At 41.7% G+C, this 24322-nt stretch overlaps 1 protein-coding gene across 4 annotated transcripts; it reads left to right on the top strand.

Moving 5' to 3' along the window:
* Positions 1 to 1162: 1162 nt before the first annotated feature.
* Positions 1163 to 24145, top strand: LOC6619749 (nostrin). Of its 4 annotated transcripts, XM_032724717.1 has the most exons (8): positions 1163 to 1851; positions 10818 to 11096; positions 19973 to 21658; positions 21758 to 21843; positions 21898 to 22123; positions 22182 to 22931; positions 22991 to 23101; positions 23170 to 24145. In XM_032724717.1, the coding sequence occupies exons 1-8, from the start codon at positions 1825 to 1827 to the stop codon at positions 23980 to 23982; spliced, it is 3978 nt and encodes a 1325-aa protein (XP_032580608.1). In that variant the 5' UTR covers positions 1163 to 1824; the 3' UTR covers positions 23983 to 24145. The 4 variants fall into 4 exon arrangements, with proteins under 4 accessions (XP_032580608.1, XP_032580605.1, XP_032580607.1 ...); XM_032724714.1 differs by lacking the exon at positions 19973 to 21658 and having other exon boundaries at positions 1167 to 1851; XM_032724715.1 differs by lacking the exon at positions 19973 to 21658 and having other exon boundaries at positions 1833 to 1851; positions 10813 to 11096.
* The last annotated feature ends 177 nt before the right edge of the window (positions 24146 to 24322 follow it).

The raw sequence follows: 24322 nt of genomic DNA, 5'->3' as shown, positions 1-24322 counted from the left end.
ATCTGGATTGGCTATGCAGCATTCGTATGTTATATACTTAGATACCCGAACTCACAGATACACACAACACACAAACACACACACACACACACACGAATATTAAATAGATGTACAATAGTTATATAGACTCATTCATCGATCCTTTAAGCCATAGTCTATCCTGTTAAGCTCTCAACCAAAATTGTAATTTTCGGAACCGGAAAAAAAATGAACCCCAACGCTCAGCTACGAGTTTCTGTTTCTGTTCCAAGTGCAACTTTCAAAGACTTGTAAAAAAAAATAAAATAACACTTTACGCTAGCGAATCCCAAAAATATTTGGACAAACGATCGAAATCATCCACAAAATTGCTTATAATATGAATTTTCTGACTCTCTCCTAGGGAAAATAAAAATTTTTTTTGGTATTTCAAACTCAAAAACATTGCGTTTTTCTTTCGGGCGGGCTTGCATAAAAATATTCACATACTTTTGGGCTTTCTCACCTACAAGTAAAGGCAAATTCCGGTGAGTCACGGTTTATCAGGAAATTAAATACGTTATTAGAATATAATAATCACAGCATATAGTCGAAAATGGAAATAAGTCAGCAGGGTAAGTTTGAAAGATACAAATTTATGCATCTGCATTCCACAACTTTGAAGTCATTCGTAAGCAAAGCTTAAACGAGCTTTAAAATGAACACGAAGCTAGTCCAAGGGGCTGAATCTTTTATTTAACAATAAATAAATTGTTAAAAATTAAATCTTTTTATATAAAATTGTCTGAATGTCAGCTGGCTTCAAACGGTTCACAGTGGGGCAAAAGCGACCTACTCAACATGTTCTTTATGCATTTATTACAAAAAAAAAAAAAAAAATATTTAAAATTTTGGTGATCATATTCTAAACACTGAGTGGAGGTTGGTCGAATGCGATCCTGAGTTTTTTTTAGAGAATTATTCCCATGTTTTAACCACATAAACCAGTAAATCAGCCCACTGTACCCACTGTACCGCTCGACGAAGAGCGTTCAGCGTTGAGCGGAGAGCGTTTAGAAAGCGCCAGCGACCGGCTTGCGATTGCAATTCCCGTCGCTCACGGAGAGCGTCGAGCGCCGATTGCGATTGCGATTGCCATTGGGTTTGGGATTGGGGAGCGTGGATCGCGGAGTCGGAGTCAAAAGCTGAAAGCCAGATTCAGTTGGCGGCGCAGACTCGACTCGTTTGGTTCGCCGTTTCGTTGAAAAGCGACGAACGCGCGTGCGGCATTTCCAGCGCGGTTTTTCCAACCGCAACACACCAACTTCTGCGACCTGTGTACTACTATTAATATTTTTATTGCATTTTTTTTTTATTGTTTTTTCTTTCTACCTGCAAACGTTTTGCTGGGCCTGAACTGGAGTGCTCCGTTGTTGAGTAGTGCATCTGCCTTTTGCTGGCGAGTGCTACAATTGTCGCACGTAATCGTGCTGGCAGTTACGCCTCAGAAAGCAGCCGAAAAAAAAACGCAGATACAAGATACAAAAGTATCTCGAACACATGCGTTACGCTCAGCTGACTCGTCGTGTGTGTAAGTGTATCGAAGTGCCGGTGTGTGTGTGTGTGCGCTTAGCTTAGCTAACAAATTGGTTAGATAAATTAAGCAAAAACTGTGAATTTTGCAAATCAAAGAAAAGAAAAAAGTTACACAAACGAAATATACACGAAGGAAAAGGGAGCTGAAACTGAAAGTAAACAGTGACCAGTAGTAAATGCCTAAAACCTAAATTATACAATTTAAATAGAAAGAACATATAACGCATCATAATACCCTCCCCGCATCCTCCCCCCGCGGCTGGCCGCAATATGTCACAATTCCGCGATAATTCATGGGTGAGTTGCGATCGAGTTCAGTTCGGTTCGGCTTGAGATTGGCACTAATTATCGACTAACTACTGCACGTATCCACGAGATACTCGCACTCTATCCTGCACTCGAAACTAACCCGAATTGCACAATTATCTCCCCCTGTCCCATTGCCCAATGCCCCTTACGCGAAACCCCCCTCCCCCTTTCGACATCTTCTTAATTGGTCCAAATCGTTAATTAACCTGTGTGGCCATCTGTAAGCCGATTGGCCAATTGGCCCCATGCATCTCTCGGCCTGACCCGATTTTTTCAAAATTTCGCAGCTCGCCAAGTGCGATCCATCGATTGGGAATTGCACTGGCAAGCAAAGTGGGTAATTAGGGAAATTCCTAGTATTTGGGATACATTCACTAGTTCTTTGATTGCTTATTACCTTAAACTGCTTTTAATGTTAAGAAAGTTATAAATATTGGTCTATATACTTTCATGATCTTACTTCTCTTTCTATAAAAAAAAAGAAACATTAGTATGCTCTTTTTTTCGAGTGCATTTGCATTTGTGCCGACTGGCAATTGACTTGGGACTGAGAATTTTGACAGCTTCCGAAGCTTCGCATGCTGCGAGTTACCTTGGCTTTATCAGCGAAATAACGGTGTCGGGGTCACTCGAAATAACCTAATCAAATCGGTTGGTTTTTTAATTTTAATTTTTTTTTGTTTTAATGGCAGTGCGTCGCGCTTTGGCGAACGAAAGTCGAACAGTTTTTGAATAAATTAGCGCGATGCAAAACACGCAGGTTAAGCGGGTCAATCGGCAACGTTGACAGGCATGGGGTGAAATTTATAGATCGACTGATTGGCAGTGCTGTGCAACCCGTTTATCCCGAACGATTTATCTGCGAATTATCTGACCAAGATGGCAAAGAAAAAAACTACTGCGGCAAGTGGTATTGCGAGATATGCAAAATTGGGGTTAAGTAAAGTAGTCAATTATCAATACTTTGTATTGAGAGATATGGATTTACTACCTAAGAGACTTTTTTATAATTAGTTTAAAAACGATTTAGTTTCTCTACATGTTGTCTGACTTTCGGTTTAAGCCGCAATTGGCTTAATGCTCTGCCTTTTTTTATCTCAAGTTGTGTGAAAGACAAAAACACACACCTACATTTTCCGAGAAATTTTCCAACTCAATTTCTACATGCAATCTAGATCAAACATTATTTCCACACCTGAAGCAACCTTTTTCTACAGCAGTTGCATTTGAAGGTCGACGGAGCTTTCTTTTGTTTCTTCAAGAGTTAAAAAACTGGGAAAACAAACAGATATGGTTGCACTGAGCGAAAAGAGCTATCTAAATCCATAACTTGTTGATAAGAAGATACTGTATGTATTCTGGCAAATAGAGGCATATAAAATAAATAGGTGAACCTTTGCACCACAGGAATTTCCCGTGGAATCACTCTCTTTTATTTTTTTAGAAGCCTTTGTTTTGTTTCGCTGTATTTTTGTTGTTTTTGAATGTGGATGCGTTATCGGCGTATCTGCGTAACTGCAATCGCATTATGATCCATTAAAATACGCCAGCTTTTTGGCAGTTTTTTGTTTTTTGATAAGGTCTGTGGCACCCACACCTAAGGCGCTCCCTCGTCTGCCAACAAAAGCAAAAAATTCGTAAAACCAATTCAAAATCCAGTAAAATAAGAGGAAAACCAGTTGGCCTGGCCCAAGTCGATTGCGCAAATGTCGTGACTGACGTCGCGCCAACGATTATCATCTTCTTCTGGCTAAGATTGAGATTCGGACTGGGATTGGGATTCGGATTCGGATTGGGATGCTGCACCTGCACATCCAATGTCTGGCGGCTGATGTCTGCTTCCTGGTGGCAGCTTCAAGTTCAATTACTTCAGATTGTCGTGAAGGCATTGGCCATGGATTCACATCCATAGCCACAACCACAACCATATCCGAATCCACGTCCATGTTGGTCATCAGCAACTTTCACTCACCGGCAAAATGACGATGACGATGTGTGCCTCCTGCACATTTTGTCATCGTTTTTCATGTGGGAAAATCTCTCGCCTCTGCAAAAGATCCAAAAAAGAAAAAAAGACCTAAACGATGGGGAAGTCGTGTGGAGGCTCGCTTTTATTTTTTTATTCATGGAAGCTGCGTTTTTGGGCAGACATTGCAAAATAATTTCCACAACAAGTTGGAAGGCCGTCGACGACAATGAACTTTTAATTACCCCAAAGACTCGTTTCGCAAAAGAAACACATGGAGAAAAGAAAAGGGGGCACAAACCTCATTCAAATGAGGTTCGCGGAAGGAAAATAAACGAAATTTTCAAAGGAGGAAAAATTTCTTAGCTCTCCGTGATCATATGCAATTTAATGCCTGCCCAATTTGCTGCGGAACAATCGACTCTTTGTTTTTTTTTTATGAGCAAAACCCTCCATTTCCCCAGCAGCAGATTAGATTTCAATTGAAGATTTGCAGATTGGCTTCCCTCGTTGATTTTCGTGGGATTGCCAGCCGAAAACTGGTTGCCAAATTATGAATAAGTGTGCTGTAAATACGATTTCTGGCTAATACCTAAGCGGATTGCAGTGCAATGATTAGATTTTTGCCGGCAGTAGCAAATTTGTTGTACTTTCTGTGCTTTGTGCCTTCAGGCCCATTTTTCAGCCAACATTTTACATATGCATATGCTGGAAAATGGTAAAACCACAACAAAAACGCATTTATTATAAAATGTTGGGAAAAGTGGTCAAAAAAAAATTTGTTCCATTTTGAATGCAAATCAATTGGAAATTAAATTATGAATTCAAAGAGATATGCCTTTTCATAATTGGACCAATACTTCTCAAGTTATTGGAACAAATTTAGCATTTTTAGTCGAAAAATCATCAAAAATACTTTTTTTTTATCATAACTTGTCTGAAAATGGTCATATAGATGAAAGAATTACTGTTTTAATCAGCTTATTATCACTGCTAACGATTCCTATTACTTTTTGATCGATTTCTGGAAAATAATTTTTGGTTCAATTTTTCGCATTTTTTGTAAGGGGTAACATCATTAAAATTTGCAAAAAATGGCAAAAATTTTGAACCACCATTTTTTAACACTGTTTGTTTTGGAATTTAATTACGAGTTTAATGAGATATAACATTCTATTATCAGACAGTTATTTTCAAAGTTGTGGCCAAAAAACGAATAATTTTATGGCAAAAAATTGGATTTTCGCCTTAAAACCAAAATACTGAAGATATTTTAACCGAAAACCAGGAAAACTCCCTAAAATTATCGCTTGAACGGTTATTCAATCACACAAAAATATTTGTAAACGCATCTTTAATGAAGCAATATAAAATTACCAACTATCTGTGAAGTATAATTAGCTAGAATTAAACGAAAGAAAGTTCAAAGTACCGTGCAAAGATTTCTTTTAATGTTTATTCACCAGCCATAAAAGCTTAAAAAAAATACGCTTTTGCTGGCTTATGTAAGTGAGATTTAGTTTGCAAGAGTTAAACAAATTTCAAAGTACCTTGCACATGAAAAGATACGTAGATACATATTTTTTGATTGTTACCGCTGACCAAACGCAGAAATTGCTGGCGAAAAAAGGAAATTTTGCGACAATTAAACAGAGAAAGTCGCTTAAAATGGATCGTTGTGGCATTAGTTATTACCCCGACTTGTTATTATTGCTGCCATATTTTTCTGTTTTTTCAGTTTATTTGTTTTTGTTTGCACTGCTGCTAGTTGGTGATATGACAGATTTAATAGAAAAAAGTTGAGAAATATGGCCCGAAAGATGGATGGCAGAGATGATGATAAACTCGGGCGCGCAAACTATGTTCAAAATAATCATCACTTTTCGCTCTTCATTCGCCTTTGTTTGCCACTCTGCATTTTTAATTATATTTGTACAGATTTTACTGCTGCTTTTTTTGCCACACTAAACCGTGTATAGTAGTGCACACAGAGCTTAGAAAACTTTGGCTAAAACTTAAAACTAAAGCCTCTCCAAAGGTTGGGCGCTGACCTTGAACGGAGTGGAGGATTTTGGCTTGAAGATCGGGCCGAAAGTCTATTTGCTGCCAGCCAAGTCACGTTCAATGCTAACCCACATTGTACAAATGCACATATGTGGGCCAGCATTAACGGTAATTGATTTTCAACTCAGAGTGCTGTGACCGATTCGAGAAGCCAAAGAAAACTCAGCGACGAAAAATACGAAATACAAAAAAAATATAGAAAAAACGCAGCAAAACAGAAGAGAAACACACATCGAAATTGGTAACAAAAACGTGCTCAGACTTTGGTTTCGGCCTAGGGGATCTGGCCTCGTTAAGAGCACCAAGCGTATCTACAAGACAGCGACAAGTGTATCTGTATCTTTCAGATACGCCAAACAAAGGGGAACGGGCGAAGAACTGTTCTCATTTCTCATTTCGCGGCGGTTGGAAAGTATTCAAATGCCTCAAATGGAGACATTCCCTTTCTCCGCCATTTCACATGCGAAATGATTCCGTTTTTTTCATACCCTCGATAGTTGCTACCCTATATTTTATATTTATTGAGTTACAAACTGATCATAGCTCACAATTATTTGCTGCAAGCTGTGCAATATATATTATATCTGTCAAATGCTTGTAAAACTAGTTTATGGAAAATGTTGATTTCTTTTTAGAAAAACTGCAAGCAACTCCACATTTGTGTGTCATAAAATATGATGAATAGCTGTTGATTGCCAACTTCTTACTTATTCTTCATATTTATTGTATTTTCCAAAGTAATAATGAACTTTAGAGAACTTAATCTCATGCTGGAATTATATTTCCACATGCAGTACAAAATGATGGGTATTTTCGAATTTAGCCCAGCTTTCTTCACCTTTTTCACCACTTTTTTACCAAAGACCTTTCGCTTTAGTTCAGTGGGAGTCACAGCACCCACACAAATTCGCTGGATATTCGCATTCAGACCCGACTCACTCATTACCATTCACACACACACATCCGCATTCAGAGCTTCATTCTGTTGAATGCCACTAATTGTTGTCGGCGAACGGTGATAGATAAACAATTTACCTGAATGTGGAAATGCGTCGAAGAATACAAAACAAAAAAATTAGCGATAAACATTTGTCACTGGGCAAATGAAACAGAAAAGGGGCGTTGTCGACTGCAACACTGACCTACATGATTGCGAAAATAATGAATAATTCTCGATCAGATTCGTTGCTTCGAAGGTGGTGAAGGTTGCACTTCGATAAGACCATTTCGCAAATGTTCGACGAGTTCACTGATAAGCGATAAACGCTGAAATTAGTCAGTCGGCAAAACAAAAGATTGTAAAAATAAATTATCCACAAATATTGGAATGACTCAAAAATGGATGGGACTTCTGCTGACGAAATTTCGAATTTATATTCTATATTTCACAATCAATGAATAAAACCCGCAACCAAACAACTTTGTGTTTTCTATAAATACTATAAACTGTTTTGATGCGTGGCAGTAAGCCCATTAAGTCAGTCAATATCATCATTCATCAATCATTAATTTACAACATTGAATGAACATTTTGCAACAATAGCTAGATAATTGTTATTCTGCAACGAGGCTATTTTGTAACAATAGCAATTACATTTAATTGTATTATTTGGATCTTGAAAAGAGCATAAACTAATAAAGGGGTAAAAGGGTATGCATTCGTTAAGTAGGAGGATTACAAAAATAAACAATATTTTTTTCCAAGTAATAAAATCATATTCAGCCAAAACAGCTACTCTTTTAGCTTGATAAAAATTTTTAGCCAAGTTATGAATTGAAATGCTTATCAAAAATAGTTAGATTTTTGCAAAAAACCGTTTTTTCCAATTGGTTTTTTGGTCAAAACTTGCAAAATAATTGCCTGAATGTGGAATGTCATACCTCATTAAAATTCTATTTAAATTTCCAATCGAACTGTGTTTAAAAATTAGAATTATATTTTTTGGCAATTTTTAACAAATTTTGATGATGTTACCCCTTACAAAAAATGCGAAAATTTGTCCAAAAATTAATTTTACTAAGTCCGTCAAAAAATGTTATGGATAGTTAGTATTGGTTATTACGAGTAAAAAACCATAAGAGCTTTCTGACCATTTTTAGCCAAGTTATACAGAAAAAACGAATCGGAAATATTGACTTTTTTCAAAAAATCGATCTGTGTCTTTTTTGTGAAAGAAATAATCCGTTCTTTTATCAGAACATTCCAAATAATGGTCCAAATATGGAATGTTATACCTCGTTGAGCTCGTAATTAAATTTCCAATCGAACTGTGTTCAAAAAAGGAAATTCTATTTTTTGATGATGATACCCCTTACAAAAAAATGCAAAAACTTGACGAAAAATTAATTTTTCAAAGTCCTTCTAAAAGTGATTAATTAGCTAATTAGCTGTTAATTAGCTGCTCAAAACAGTTATTCGTTCATATATATGATCATTCATAGCCAAGTTATGCCGAAAATACACCTATATAATGCCTGGGTTTTGTTTTATAACAATAAACCCAAAGATGAATGTCTGATAACCCATTTCCTTGAGTCCTACTAGATAAAGATGCCTTTGAGCGCCATAAATAAGTTAAGTTAAGTTTGGCCCGGTTAAATTCCTTTGTAATACCAGGTCCGTGTGTGTTTTGAAAATAATTATAACAAATTGTACGATCGAACTGATCGATTTAATTAGCCCCTGGTCGTTCTCCTTGTGCCACTCACTGGTTCGGCGACAGTTCGATGAACTTGAGACGGAATAGCTGGATTGCGATAATGATAATGCCATCGATTGTCGGCCCAAATAGCTAGACTTTCATTAGCCGGCTGGCAGTGGAATTGGGTGGTCCAATCGCATTCAGCTCGGACACTTCCTGATGCAACCTTGCTCCGCCACTGCATTGCATTTATGTGCATTGTGAATGGGCTGCGAAGCGTGTAACTAAATGCGAATTCAACTAATAACGAAGGCATCCTAGCGAGGGCGGATCGTTGAGTTCAGTGAAATAACATCTGCCGAGAAAATTCGGTAATATGTGAGTGCCAATTGTAAAATTTCCTCTAACACTCACATTCCAGATTATATGTATATTGTATTTGCCTAGTCATATAAACCCAACCCAACCCAGTTCAAGTTCAACCCACCCAAAAAACAAGAGAACGTCACTTACTTATTAATAGCTCTCGATTGTATACAAGTTTAAAGAGACATATGTATCTTGCTGAATATCTTGCTAAAATGTAGAACTTTCCTTTGTCTTTTAGAGCCTTCTGTTTTCGCAACACAAGACCTTGGCCAGTTCTCATTTCCAGTTCTCATTAAGATCGCTTGGGCAAGACTCATCCAACTTGTTGGCGGTGAACTTGTGTGGCAACCTAGCCTGAATATCGGCGAACTTGGTTCCGCATTGGGCCAGTTTTTGTTTGGGCCTTTGTTAAAGGTTTTAGCCGATTTGCAGCTTAGCGTTTGCAGGGGGTGTTGTTACCTGTAGTATTTAATTGCCAACTGCCAATTGTTTATTACTACAGCTGAGCTACTCTTGACTGGTTAGACTTGTTCTACGCGAACATGTCAACTTTCTTTCGGCAATCGTCGAGAATCGGGTTTGTTGCTTTATTCTGTTTTTCAGTTTATCAGTTTTTCCACCAACGTGGTGGCCCACTTCGTGCTCAAGCACTCATCTACATCTATGTAAGCGGCCACGGGGCGTATGCGCAATGCCGGTGTAGCAATTGTCGGTGATTTGTTTGTGAGATTGAACACTTGCAAGTTGCAACGCAATGCCAGCCGCAACTGCGCAGCAATTCGACAGAGAAAAAACTATTATGTAGCTTAGAGAACTATTCCATAGTGCTAATTACCATATTATTATAATTATTATATTATCTTTTTAAGAAAGAGTCACATTATCATATTTGACTAGTTAGTACACATGTCTTTCTGACTTTTCCAATGTTTACAAAAGTATATCTTACCAATAGGTGGCCACTCCGCTTTTTTCCACAGTGCAACATTTATTTACTGTCATTAACTGCTACTTAGTTCAATGGTTTTATCTACAGACATTGACTTCGGTCATGAGTGTATAGGCTATATATAGACCGTGCTGGCCGATGCATTAACGCGCCTTGAATCATCCTCAAGTTGGCACTTGTTTTTCAGTCTTGGCCAAAACGCCGGACGTTTTTCCAACCTTTTTTTCTTTTTTTTTTTGCCGGAAGTTGGCAAAGCCATAGTGCTTTTGGACCTGGCCAATTCGTGATCGTATATGGGCATGCCATCACGTAGTTAATAGAAAGTGGACAGGCCCAAAAGCGAACCTAACCCACTACCCACAGCCCCTCCTCACCTCGCACTATTTCACCTGGTACTTGGACCATCTAAATGTGTATATGTATTTGTAATTGCGGCTTACAGTTGCGGTCAAATTAATGGCACTACAAATTTCGCAGAGGAAAGCTCGCTGATGAGCAAAGGAATTGATATGTAGAATGCAAACGGCATTTGTTGATTCATCGCTAGTTCGGATTCTAATTGTTTTTGAGATATAAGTAGAAATGTGTCATAAATAAGTGTCATAACAAACGTAAATACTGTACCATAGAGAAAACGATTAGAACTGCAAACTTGAAGAAGATATGAACAAAACAATAACCTTTGTTGTTAACTATTTAGCAATATTTTTGTTTGTGCCAATATTTTGACCAAAAACTGTGTGTAAACTGCTGTCCCACATTGTAATTATACATTGTTATTTAAGCGATTATTTAGCGAGTAAACCTAACAATGCAAAATCCCTCTGCCCCTCAACCGACCACGCTTTCTCCCCCTCTCTCTCTCTCCCTCTCTCTCTCTCTCTCTCTCTCTCTCTCTCTCTCTCTCTCTTTCTCTGTTGGTCTATATTCTCCAAATCTCTGTCTCTCTCGCTCTGGAGAAAAGCTCGCCAATGCGCGATCGTACGGCGTTTTGAAGAGTTTGAGGAGCTCGGCACGTTATGCCAAGGCCAAATCCAAGTCGGCCATTAATCTCAATGCCCATCTGAAGAAGCAGCAGAAGCTGGAGGAAGGTCGTCCCGAGAAGAAGAGGCAGGATAAGAAAATACTCAGACAGAGTGTCAGTGAGGATCAGCCGATTTATGCGAACGTGGACGAGGTTATACCGATCCATTTAGAACCGGAAACCGGATCCGAAGTCGATGCTCTAATGGGTAATGCACAGGTAAGCGGACCCAAAACCCCGGAACTCAGCTCCAGACCTCCAGTTCCATCTGCATCCGGCACCATTGCATCCCATCCAACAACAAAAATCCGAACTAAACAGATCCCAGATTTCAGATCTACGGATCGGTGACATCAACCCATTAAAGCGTTTATCCTCTCATTTGTTTAGCAAGACAATCGAGAGTTGAAATTAAATTTATTACGTGCCCGCCCTTCACTATACCACCCCCATTAAAACCCCACTTTTCGGTGTGAATTGGTTGCGATTGTTAAACCCGTTTGTCCAATGGCATTTAGCAGCCAAGTGCAAGTTGTTCAGCAATACAAATCATATAGACGAGCAGTAGCTAACGAGTACCAGGCAAATAAACCCTCTGTACCGAATATAGAACAAAAACTTGAGTGTACTCTTCAGATATGATTGATTTTACTACTGAAAAAGTATAAAATTAAGTTGCCAAAGCACTAAGCCATGATAAAAACCATAAAATTTTGGCAATTTAGTTTATAGCCTTAACAAGTCTTCGAATATCGTAAAAATACTTTATTATACTATAAATAAATCTCCAGAGATTTCAAATATCTAAGCAGGAATAAAGTATTGCATACTTTTCGGCGACAAAAAAAATAATGTTTAATCGCCCAACTGTCTCTATCTTTAAAATAACTTTTTAAATTACTCGCCGAGTGTAAAATAAATTAGTAAGTTAATTTAAACACAAATCTTCTTACACAGTAGATATCCGTTAAGGTGTGAAACCTGACTGAGGTTTGCTCCTATGCTAACCAATGGTGCTGGAACCGGCTAAGCAAATGGAAAAGCTAGTTTTCAAAGGAAACTTGCAAAACTTCCCACTTTCCGCTTCGTGGTGTCACTTTAAATTAAAGGCTAGAAATTAATTAATTATGAATCGGTGCTGGTTACTCCATTAAACTTCAGTCGCTCATTAACCCCAGCCCAACTTAACTTAACCTCCGACTAATTTATGTACAAACTATGTTCTATATTTTTCTCACCTGCAGGTAAGCACCGCTGCAACGGTAATCCGTCTAAAGTTTATTTTTCTCCACAACTCGCAAATTCTCAGACCAACAACAATGACACGTAAGTTTGATAAATGTCACAACTCGGGTTAATTAACATTTTCAGACACCAAAAACAAAAGGAAAAAAAAGCAAACAACAAATTCCCGCAAATAGAGAAGAAACCCGAACTTCGGGTTTCTTTCGTACTCGAATGTCGGTCAAGCGGCAAGTGCAGCGTTCATGTGAGCGGTTTCCACCGATTCCGATTCCGATTATAATCGACCCCCCAGCACCCCCCTTCTAACCGACAAACCGACGATGCATAAATCTGAAGCGCATGCCTATCGTTATGGTTATGCAACCGGGAACGGAACCCGACGATCCGAAGATCCATAATACCGGTACTTGTCAACGGCGTCGCCTCACTCAGCACGTGCATTTAGCTGCTTAAATTTATTGTATCACTCCGCAGACGTCGCCTATGGTGCACAGTGGGACCAAGATACACAAACTATGAAGCGATGTAAAGAAGAATTTAAAAAACTACAAAGAACGGAAACACAACCGAAACTAAGAACATCACAATTGGATATGGAAAATATGAACAAATATAAAGATTATGAAATAAAAAAGTCATTTATCACAAAAAATGTTTGTTCACACCTCAAAGTTAAATTTCTGCATCTAAAGAACCCGAATGTATGATAAATAATCTTTGCCGATCTATTAACACATACAATTTATGCGAGACTTTTAAAAGTTTACACTCGACCTGTCTTAACAGCATGTCTCACTAATTTTTGCCACTTAGCAATTAACTGCACAATTAATTAATCAAGCCACGCGTCAATCGAGGCCCACTGTGCAACGGTACATTGGCGGGCCAATCAGTGAGTACCGCTTTGCATGCTGCGCGGCGGCTGCGACTGCGCGGCGGCTGCCTGCGGTGTACCGTAAGTCGGCGGATCAGCCTCTTCTTCTTCCATTCAAATATTTTGGCCTACGCGTTGTCAACGACTATAACAATAACAAAATCAAATGCAAAAACAATAACAGCGCAGCAGGAGCATGAGAGCCGGCTAGCGAATGAGAGCGAGAGGGGGGAGAATGAGAGTGAGAACAGGTGCAGCATCAATGCAACGAACTATTGCCGCTCTCTTCGCACTCTCTAATTCTACACTCGCGCTCTCACTCTCGCTCTCTCCCCCTCTCTCTCACTCGCATTCTGACAGCACTGCACGGGCAGAGCAGAGCTCAGTCTGCTGCCGCGCGTTGTTGACGTCGCATCGTCGACGACGTTGCTCTCCCGTCGCTGTTCTAAATTTAGTCACCGACGCGTTTCTGTAAATGTCGCCGCTGCCGCCGTCGACAAATAACAATAATAACAGCAACAATAATTACAGTTTTATTTATTTTCGGTAAATTTTGCACCAGTTCCATATACTTATTGTATACTCGGTACATACTTTGTTGTTTGCATAACAGCAACACAAATTAGCTAATTGTTTTTTCCAGTGTGTATGTGTGTGTGTGAGTGCGAAACGTGCGAAGAAACAACAACAATGCCATAATGCAGTGAATTTGGGTTTTTGTGTTTTGATTGATTTGATTTGGAATCGAATGAGAATTGTTTTCGTGTGACTTCTCAAATCCCCCAGAACCTCAGGAGCCTTAGATAAACACTGGTAATCTTATTTTAAGAGACCGCTACAGTGAATGCCCCCTGCAACGAAATTCTGCATCCGTACAGAATGAAAAGAAATCACCAAGCAGATAGTTAGACATAGCCGGTTGGAAATATGTATTGAAATAATAGAAAATTACATTTAAAATATTAAAAACACATATACTGCATTACAAACTGACCTTTTTTTCTAGTGCATCAGATACAAGTGCATCTAGTGTCTTCAACTTTCTTTAACAAATCAAATATTGTCATTTGAAGTTCTTTCAATTTTCGCTATCTGTCGACCTTGTTGCCAATTCCAAAATGAGCTCAAGTTTGCGCGGCTTGACAAATGACAAGCGCATCTGTCAGATGCACCAACAAGAATCTGTATCTTTGGTCGCAATAAATTTGCCGAAATTTTCTTGGCTAAATCGCATTCAGCGTAGATTTTCCATGCACACTTAGACCGAATGGCCGAAAAACCAAAGTCTAAACATCTTGAAAATGTGCCAATTATTTTTGTACAATTCCCAAATAGAACACAATAAAAACCATGGACCATAGACCATGTCTACGCATCCGTTCATACACATATACATACATATATCTGTCCAATATCTGCGGTGTATATGTACGTATTTATAGATATTATGTGATCTTTACATGAATGTTCCCTTTTGATGGCCGGTTCTTTGGTTTAGATAGCGATTAGCATAATTATTTATGGCCCAGCAATTGTTGGGGGCCTTTTGGTGGATCTTTAGTTTCTGAATAACGATTATCCGTTAGGTGTTGATCGAAAGATCCACAGATGAACCTCGCTAGCCTGAACTGTTGTCACCTGTTGAAGAGTCTTTCAAAATCAAGGGTACACTTCTGTGTTTTACGATCTAAAACTAATTTCACGTCTAGAATTGGTTGGAATTGGAATTTAGCTTATGCCTAAAGTTCCAGCTAGCGAAGCTTGACTGTAATTCGATAGTTAATTAGCCACTGGCACCATATTCAACGGATTCCACAGACAAACACAATGACGAAAAACAAAGCATAAGCCCAAAATGACCGAATGTCGAATAAAAATAAATGCAGCCGCTTCTTCGGCTGCTTCTTCTGGGTCTTCTGCTTAGTCTTCAGTCTTTGGGGCCCTTCTCATCTCCCCTCATTCTTCCATCTCCCTTCGCCATCGTCTTGGAAGAACAAACGCATTTCTAACAAGATTGACAGGCATTCAAAGCAAATGAGCGACTGAGATGGCCAGCACACACTGCCTAACGGCAATAGGCAGAAGAATCGAGGCAAAAAACTACAAATAAAATATACACAAAAAAAACTAAAAAACTATATAAAAGCTCTTCAAATCGCGTCCCCGTCATTTGCTGCCTGCTGCAACACGTTGCATGCTCGACATGTCAATGACATTTAAGAAAAATTGATTGAGGCGGCACCGCGAAACGGGTTAATTGCGTTAACCCCTGACACCCACATGAACCGAGTGCAGCAGCAAGACAGAAAAACAGAATCACATGAGGAAGAACTTTAGGAGTTGGCTTCTTCTTCCCAGTTAAATGGGGTTTTCCATTAACTTAATGATAGACTACTTTAAATTAAGTCAAATTATGTCTATCATTAAAAGAATTATATGGGAATGGTGCTCTCAGACTTAAAGAAACAGAAACGGAACTCCTATCTCACTCGTGCTTAATATATCTAATGTTATTTGTATTTATTCATAGATACGTGCACAGAACTATCTTACTTTCAAAGCTTAGATTGCAGATACATACATCATAATTTCTTCCGAGAAAAAAGAACTTTCAAGTACACTTGTGTAACCACCTTATCGCATTTGGCGATTACATAGCAGTTTCTTCTTCTCTACGGAATCCATTGATAAGAGCGTTTTCGCCAACTTCCTTAATCCGTTTATCTAGCCAGCTGAGTATCCGCACCATCATCTCACATCATCTCGACACCCCGGCGAACGTGACCTACACGAATCAGGTGGTCGGATCGGATGGGATCGGTTCGGATCTGATTAGATCTGTGAGATAAAAGACGAGCCCGGGTGAACAAGAGTTTTAACCATTTGAATGGCATTCGAGAAATGCGGGGAAAGGCAAACAGAGTGGTTCGCCATTGAATTGCCTCATTAAGAGAATTATTTTTGCATTCGGGTCTCAGACCTTGCGCATTTGGCGCAACATCCCGCGATAAGTTGTGAAAATATTTGCGTAAGTGAAACAGAAAGCGTCGACATGCAAACATTGTCTATACGGTTTTTTTTTCGTATCTTTTTCGACTTGGCTCTACTATATACCCCATTTGTATTCTCTATTTTTGGGTGGCGCAGAGAGATCGAAAGATCAGCCGATCGCACACGAAGCAAAGTGTAAAGGGCAGGAAAATCAGTTTTTCAGTATTTTTTGGCAACTACAACTACACGTTTTGTTTATTGTTCTAGACATTAAATGAGATAAATGTGCCCCATAAACCACTGCCTGGATACAGCAGTGGAATGAGATTAATGCCAAGTAAATAGTCGCATAACATCTATACCTATATCAAACGCACCAAACTATATACATGTTACATATGTATTATTAACAAGAATTCAGCGCAGGATGACATTAGTTCAAGGTATTCGTACCACAGCAAAATTAGCCTTTTTTAATAAAAAAAAAAAAACGCAACCCACGAACGGTTTACTGTACTCAGGTGTTCACACTTTTTGTTTATGGGAATCAATTTATATATACAATGGCGACGACAGAGGCAAAAGTTTAGTGCCTGGCATTAAGGGGCATGGATATCGAGTTTTAAGGGGGCTGAGGTTGCACACTCAGAGAATATAGAAAAGTAATTGTGAATAAATATCTATATTTATTTATTTCCATTTTGAAGAAATTTTTCTCAGTGCACTGGCGGTCCAACTTCTAATTGGTATAAAAACTTAAGTTCAACTAAACTATAAATCAGTCAATCACTGTTGAAGTTGCAGCTTGGAAGTGAATTAGGAAATAGAAACTTAAGAAATCAGGAAAACCAAACATGGCATGGAAGTGGGTAATAGACGGTGCTCCCTTATGGCCTTATATGACCTTGCGATGACCTTGAATGCGATCCGTGGATGCTCACAGGAGTCGGTGCCACCAATTATGGCCACTCGCTGGCATTGTGTGCGATTAATTCCTTTTATTAATCATAAATTGCCATAAAAGAAGGGAACCAGCCAAAAGGGACGACTCGCAATTGTCGGTGGCTGCAATTGCCGCAGTTGGCAACTCTATTTATAGAGTCCAAAAGGCCCACGGACAGAGTTATTCCACTGTTTATCTTCGTGGGTCTTACCCCCAATATGATCTTCCGTCCGTCTGGCCATAATTTATGTTATTTGACTTTTAAACCTGAACTGCGATGTCGGCAGAAGGCTTCCCATAATTGCAGGTTCCCCTTGGGTTCCCCCTCACATCTTTTGTGGCTCCACCTCTTTGCACTTCCCGAAATTGTTCATCAGCTGAGATTTTTCTGAGCTGATCTGAGATAGTATAGGAAATACGTACTGAATCTTTATAAATATATGTTTCTTCTTTTTTTTTTATCAGATTTGCAACTAGCAAGGCAAGTTATTTATAATTTTTAAAGCAAATATTGGGATGGAGCAATTGGTGTAAGCCCAGATTTCTGTCCCAGTGTAGCACTGCTTACGCACTGCTTACTCAACTCCCTTGCAACTGCTTGTGCGGCTTTTCAGCTAAAGCTAAGCTCGCTCATTAGTTGCCTTGTCTTTTGACTTGTCACACACTCCACTTTATTGCACTCCACCTGCCTCCGCGAAACGTGACATATCGCAGACGGTGCGATTAACCCCTCTCGCTCCCACCCTGGTTGCGCATCCTCTTTGGCTGCTCTGCTTCTTGCTCGATGCAAATGCTATTAGCCGCAACAACAAACAAGTGCAAAATGTAATTAAATTGTTTTACTTACTACGGTTTCGCACGTCGGCCATTTGAATCGCGAAAAGTTTAACAAAGGCAACCCAGATATCTAAAGACCTACGAGTACAGTGGTCACTGGGTAAAAGAGATTGTGGTTCTTCTTTTCGATTAACCAAGCCTGTTATGTAAATTCTATTTTACTAAGGGACTGAATGACTAAGCTAATGTAATTTTGTTAGGAACCGTCTTTAGATAGTAGTTATATTCTCGTTTCCGAGTCTTCACTGTGGAATATATGCATTTGTAGAAATTTAGCACGAACCTTACATCACATTACAGTTATAACAACAACTGGGTGCTTAATGATCGTCGCTTGTCCCCAGTTCTTCTTCTCTTTCTCCTTACTTCCCCCATCCCATTGCTCCACTTTGGGATGCAATTGCAACAACAGAAATCGGAGTTTACCCGCGTTATATGCTCATTTGTAATTAGAAAACTAACTCTGCCCAGGGAAAATGAGAAAACAATTTGCATTTCATTCAAGCGAAGTAAAGGAAATTGGAAAAGGGAGGCGGCGAGGGAGAGAAATCGTTGAGAATAACCATTATCTGACTTAACTCGAAAGTAAATAGTTCATAAATAAATGATTTATATAATTACCAACACGGAATGACGGTGGATAGAGATGCAGAAGAAGAAGACGAACAGCAGCGGAACGAAGTGATCGTAAAACAGGCACAATATGGGTTAAGAAATTTGATTGTTAATTTCTGAACAACGAAATATTGTAAAATTGTTTATCTCTATTTACTTTTTTTTAACTTACATAAATATTTATAAAGTCAAGTATATAATATGGGTCCTTTGAATGAATTAAATTGAAAAGAGAAATTATATTGGGTTGGCTTATATTTTTTAGTATATGAATCGATTTCTTTTCAAAGTGATCCTATTTGCGTGACCGTTGTTGTGGATCCACACTTGATCGGCCAGACACAAAACAGAAAAGGAGACAGACAGACGTCGCTGCCACCGTCGCAGTCGGCGTCGCTGTCGATGGGGGCGCCACGGGCGGCGACTTTGCAGTCGCTGGCTTGGTTTCGTTATTCCATTTATTCCAGTGGCCAACGCAGCGATTTGTGCGTCCGCTTCTTTTTCCCCTTATCTCTTCCCACCTTTCCTCTTTCGCGTCCTATGCCTTCCTTCTGACCCCCCCCTTCCCCTTGTGCACAAAACCGATTTGTAATCTCTACCTGCATCGAAAACTGGAGCACAGAGGAATGGAATCGAGTGCTTAACAAAAGGGGGGAAAGGTGAGAGCACGGTGGACAGAGAGGGTTAGGGGTCGCCAGAAGGTGAAGAAGGGAGCGGCCTTTTCCTTACATTTCTCCCTATTCTTAGCACCGTTCTTAAGTCACTTACCCATTCCTTTTCCTCCGGCTCCTCCTTGTTTTCCTGTTCTGTTCGGTGTGTTTATGTTATCTGTGTACTTTGCTATGTAGGTGAAACATCGCCTGCTTATGTTACTTACTACAGGGTATTACGGGTATAACGGTTGGCTATTTCGGATTAACCATTTATGGGTGAAAATGGGCTTCCAGTGGAATTTAGATTGCCTTAGGCCATGGCTGCCACTTTTCATGTGAACTAAATTAGGGAGTTAATAGCTTTTACATTTCATTCAGTGCCTCACTTGCTCGCGTTTCTTCTGCAACGAAAGGTGTACAGTTCGTCATATCTAAAATAACAAACAGTTAATTGTTATTAGTGATAACTGTAAATGCATGCAAGTGCATACCCACTACATTTTTGAATTTAACTACAAGTGAACAAACACTGTTTTTGCGATACGATTTCTTCTGCACGAACGTATTAAAATATTGTGTCTCGATTGAATAAAACGAATATATGTTATTTCCCGTATCACATTTACACGTTAGCACTCCGTAGAAAAGAATTTGCGAACTGAATTAACGATTATGACAGCACTTTGATCCGATCTGAATCCTTCCAAAATAAAAACGGATGCTTTCCCATCGACAAGCGTCACTTCCAGGTCGACTCTCGCTCTCCTCTTTTGGCGCTCTCTTTTTGCTCTCCCCCTTTTCGCCGTTCCTTTCGCCGCGTTGCATTTGTTGTTGCTTAACCTCTCTCACGCACGCACACACACACAGACGCACGAACGAGAGTGCAAGTTTAGGAATTTGAATTTTTGTAATGTTTTTGTGTCCATAAATCGAACAGCCGTCAAAGATGAACCACCTGCGGGTGCACAAATTCAAGCTGGGCGGCAAAGATAATGCCGCCATGGCCGATTTGCCCCAATCGGAAAACACTACCAATAATAACAATGATGTCGGAAGCAATAATAATCAAAAAGGCGGAGCGAAAGGATTTCTGGGCAGGATCAAGCGCTACTCGGTGCTGGGAAATAAACTGGGACGTCGCAATCTCGGCAGTATGAACCTGAATCCGCCGAATAATATCGTTGATAATTCCGTTTCGCCCACCAAACTCCATACTGGAAGCTACAATATGACCGGTAGCCATTCCGATGATCATCGCCTGGAAATCGGAGCTCCGATTTTAATATCGACTACAACATTGGACACCGATCGTTTTGATGTCACGGAGGCGAGACTCAAACAGATTGGCGGTGGTATAGCCCAGACCTCCAGTATAGTGAGAACCCTGACGCCCAGGAGTTCGGATGAGGAGGAGTTTGTGGACGCCAGGAGCAGTCCGCAGCAAATGCAAAGGGATGAGGATCTGCAAATCGCTGATGATCAGGGTGAGAAGAACGATCGCGATCAGAATGGGCTTCAATGTCAGTTTCCTAAGGAGCCACATCGTGAAGAGGAGCTGGGGGACTTAAAATATCTAGACGACCTGGAGAAGCCAGAACAATTTGAGACGCCCACACACGAGGTGGAGGAAAAGTTGCTGGCTTCCCAACAGGAAGTGAAGCGCCCCATAGCCACCATACCCATTGCCATAGATCCCCCAATCAGACGACCACGTATTGCCCGCCAGACAAGGCAATCGCAATCCGTTCAGAATCTGCATCGCAGCGAGCTGAAGGTCTACCTGCACAAGTCCAATTCGATGGCGCTGGACATGAATGTCACGGCTCCGGCAAAGCTGGGCTTGGACTTGAATCTGCCCGAGTTGCCGGAACTCTATGGAGCCAGCGAGCTCAGTTTGGCGGCCAGTGATAATAAGGAAAATATGCCAGCGGTGAAGCCATCCGCCGAGCGATCGCCCATACCAAATGGTGGCTTCATGGCCCAGCAGCCCCATTTCAAGAGCCTAGACTCGTTCCACCTGAACACCCGCACTCATTCCCATCAGAGCTCCCACCAGAGTTCCCGCCAAAGCTTGGCCTGCAGCAGCAGCAATGGGGAATACGACTTTGATCTGAAGTCGGTGAGCTATCAGAGCCTGAATGCCCAGAATCTGTTCGTTTCGATTGACGAACTGCAGGAGCTAACGCGGCAGATCAACGAAACGGAGGACTTTGGCAAGGAGATCGATTTGGAGTACTGCGCGCATCGCGATCAGTTGAGACCCAGCGAGCGCAGGATCACCCTGCTAAAGAACAAGAACCAAACGCTGATCAACTTCAATCACAACAAGGAGAAGTTGCGTAAGGGCTGGCACGGCATGAAGCACTGGCTGGGCGAGGAGGGCTCCAAGATCAAGGAGGCAGTGCGCCAGCAGACGCCCCTCAAGCGTCTGGCCCAATCACGGAGCAATCTCAACCAGTCAACTGCGGATGCCAGTCGCCAGTCAATGTCGCCGGAACGCACTCATCGCGATGTAACCGAGAGCTGCGAGGATGTCACCGAACGCACCGAAATGGAGTCGTCCATGTCGCACCGAAACAGCGAGGAGGATCTGTCGCCGCATGCCAAGCGGTTCAAGGATGAGGTACAGGTCTAGCCGCTTGTTGTTGGTCTGGGGTTGCTCCATGGGATGGGTGTATTGATCTAAACTGTATACTAATGAAATTATTGCTATTCTAAACAGGGACAGAACGGCTTCGAGGAACTCCGGCGATATGTGAAGCAGGGCGGTGATTTTAGCAAGGAGCTCATCTTTGTCCTGCAGGAGAGGTAAGTCAAATATGAAATTATGATTGTTCAAAATTATATTTGTAAACCTTACAGAGCCGATTCGGAGCTGATCTACTCCAAGTCGCTATCGAAACTGGCCAACAAGCTGAACAAAGCAGGCAGGGAAATCCCCGGAAGCGTGGCCGACGCCTGGCGTGGAGTGGCTACGGAGATGGAAAGCCGCAGCGACATCCATCGGCAGTTGGCGACCTCGCTAACGGATGAGCTGGTCAAGCCGCTCAAGACCGTCGTCGAAGGGCATCACAAGGCGCGCAAGGCGGTAGGTACAAATATAAATCCAGCTAGACATATAACCCTAAGCAATTCCCAATCTCCAGGTGGAGAGCAATGTGGACAAGGCGGCGCGAGTACTGGGCGAATGGCGAGCCAGCGAGGCGAAAGCCAAGAAGGCCTCCCATACGGCGGCACGCGAGAACGAGAAGCTGCAGGACGCAATGCTGGATGTGCGCATCCAGAAGTCACCATCGATTGCCCTGCTCCACCAGGGACCCAACAAACAGGCCGCAGAAAAGGAGCTAAAGTCGGCGGAGAAGGATTGCGTCAAGTTGGACAACAAGCGAAAGAAGGCCGAGGAGGCGGTGAAGCGTGCGGATGTGGAATACTACACCCTGTGCGTGCGTTCGGAGCGAGCCCGCGTGGACTGGGAGATGGCCGTGCTCCGGGGAAGTGCCCAACTGCAGAGCAGCGAACAGCAGCGACTGGGCAATATGCACAACTTTGCCCAGCAGTATGCACGCCTCATCTCGGACATGAATCCGATCCTTGGCGGCCTGAGCACTCGCCTGCAGCCGCAGCTCGATGCTTGCAATGTGGCGAAGGACATGCAAGTGGTGCGCCACATCCGCCGCAATTCGGAGGGACCCAGTGAGCAACTCCTTCCGGACTTTTACTGCGAACACACCACGCTGGCCATGAATCGGGAGCGTCGCAAGCACGCTCTGATCAAGCTGCTGCAGCTGGTCAAGACGGATCTGGAGCGGGAGCGACGATCCCGCGACGGATTGAGGGGACTGTCGCAATCGCTTAACCATCAGGAGCACCAGAACATCACCGATAAGCTGTACCACGTAGGTTTATCACCTTATATAAATCGGTAGGAGATTTCATTAAATATGGTTAATTCTAGATCCGTTCCATGCTGACCTATTTGGAGGGCGCCCGCCTCAAGCTGCACTCTGCCCTCTTGGAGCTGGACCACAAGCCCAGGGCCACTCACCCACTGGCCCAGCACATTCATGTGGGTTATTATTGATAACTTAAGGAACTTAAATGGTTTTAACGTTTTGGTTTTTGCTTAACCCACAGGTCACCCGTGATCGCACCGGATTGCAGCAGAGCATCCTGAAGGTGCCCAACTGGCTGAAGAACAACGACAAGTCGCAGACGCTGCAATCGACCAGTATGCTGGCCCACGACATCACCGACATAACCACTAACCACGAGGATGAGCTCCCCGACGAGAACTACTCCCACCTGCACAGCAGCAGCCATAGCAACAATAATAGCAACGGCTCCTGCACAGACGTCAGTTCGGTGGTGAAGCCGTTCAACCGAAGCAAGAGCAACATCGAGACCAATTTCACCAGCCAACCAAAGATAATCTCGACGACAAATGCCGCGGTTGCCGCGTCCGTTAAGTCCAAAACCCTGGCCAATCTGCAGGATGGCCATCACATTAACCACCAGCACCATAATCATCATCAGAGCGATCGCGGCCAGGCGGATGGTGGATCCAATCAGCAGGACTCTGACTTCGATGAGTTCAGCTCGCAGGACGAGGACGACGAGCCGCAGCAGCCGCCGCAAGTGCCGCAACCGCCGCAGCAGCAGCAACAGCAGCCATTGCTGCAAAACCCAACCATCAATGGCCAAGTGCAGACGCAGCATTTCTATCAGAATGCGCAGGAGTTGCAGAAGGGCCAGAAGAACGGATCCGGTCCGATACTGGGCCGCTGCAAGGCACTTTATAGCTACACCCCGAAGCTCTACGACGAGCTGGAACTGAGTCCCGGCGACATCATCGAGGTGCATGCCAAGCAGGACGACGGCTGGTGGCTGGGCGCCCTGCGCAACCACATCGGCATCTTTCCGGCCACCTATGTGGAGGAGTGCGCCTAGTTCTAGTTGGGGATCGCCCTTCCAGCTTCCCTCCATAGCTATAAAAGAAAAAGTGCGAATGAGTGTGTGCGACTGCCAGAGGAGTGTGTGTTTGCCTTGTGGAGCGATTTGTTTGACATGAAACAACTGAAGGAGGATTACTTAAATCGCAAGGAGATTCAGGGATAGTTGCAGCATCAAATGTTATATTAATTTCACTCTAACTTCAATTCTATTTGAACGCTAATATGGTTCTTTATTGACGAATGAAAAGCATAAATTTATTTTTAAAAGAGATCATTTAAACTCCACTGAAAAATTGAGAATAGTTACACTTTAAAGAAGTTTAATTCTTTTTGTT

This window comes from Drosophila sechellia, chromosome X, assembly GCF_004382195.2.
Source record: "Drosophila sechellia strain sech25 chromosome X, ASM438219v1, whole genome shotgun sequence".
NCBI lineage: Eukaryota > Metazoa > Arthropoda > Insecta > Diptera > Drosophilidae > Drosophila > Drosophila sechellia.
This window is presented reverse-complemented; position numbering and strand designations above follow the sequence as displayed.

Bases quoted from the DNA above. Each gene is read 5' to 3' on its own strand.
- LOC6619749 (XM_032724717.1), top strand. From the start codon at position 1,825: ATGTCACAATTCCGCGATAATTCATGG. The intron at 22,124-22,181 runs GTAGGTACAAAT...CCCAATCTCCAG, and splicing joins ATCACAAGGCGCGCAAGGCG to GTGGAGAGCAATGTGGACAA. The intron at 23,102-23,169 runs GTGGGTTATTAT...CTTAACCCACAG, and splicing joins CACTGGCCCAGCACATTCAT to GTCACCCGTGATCGCACCGG.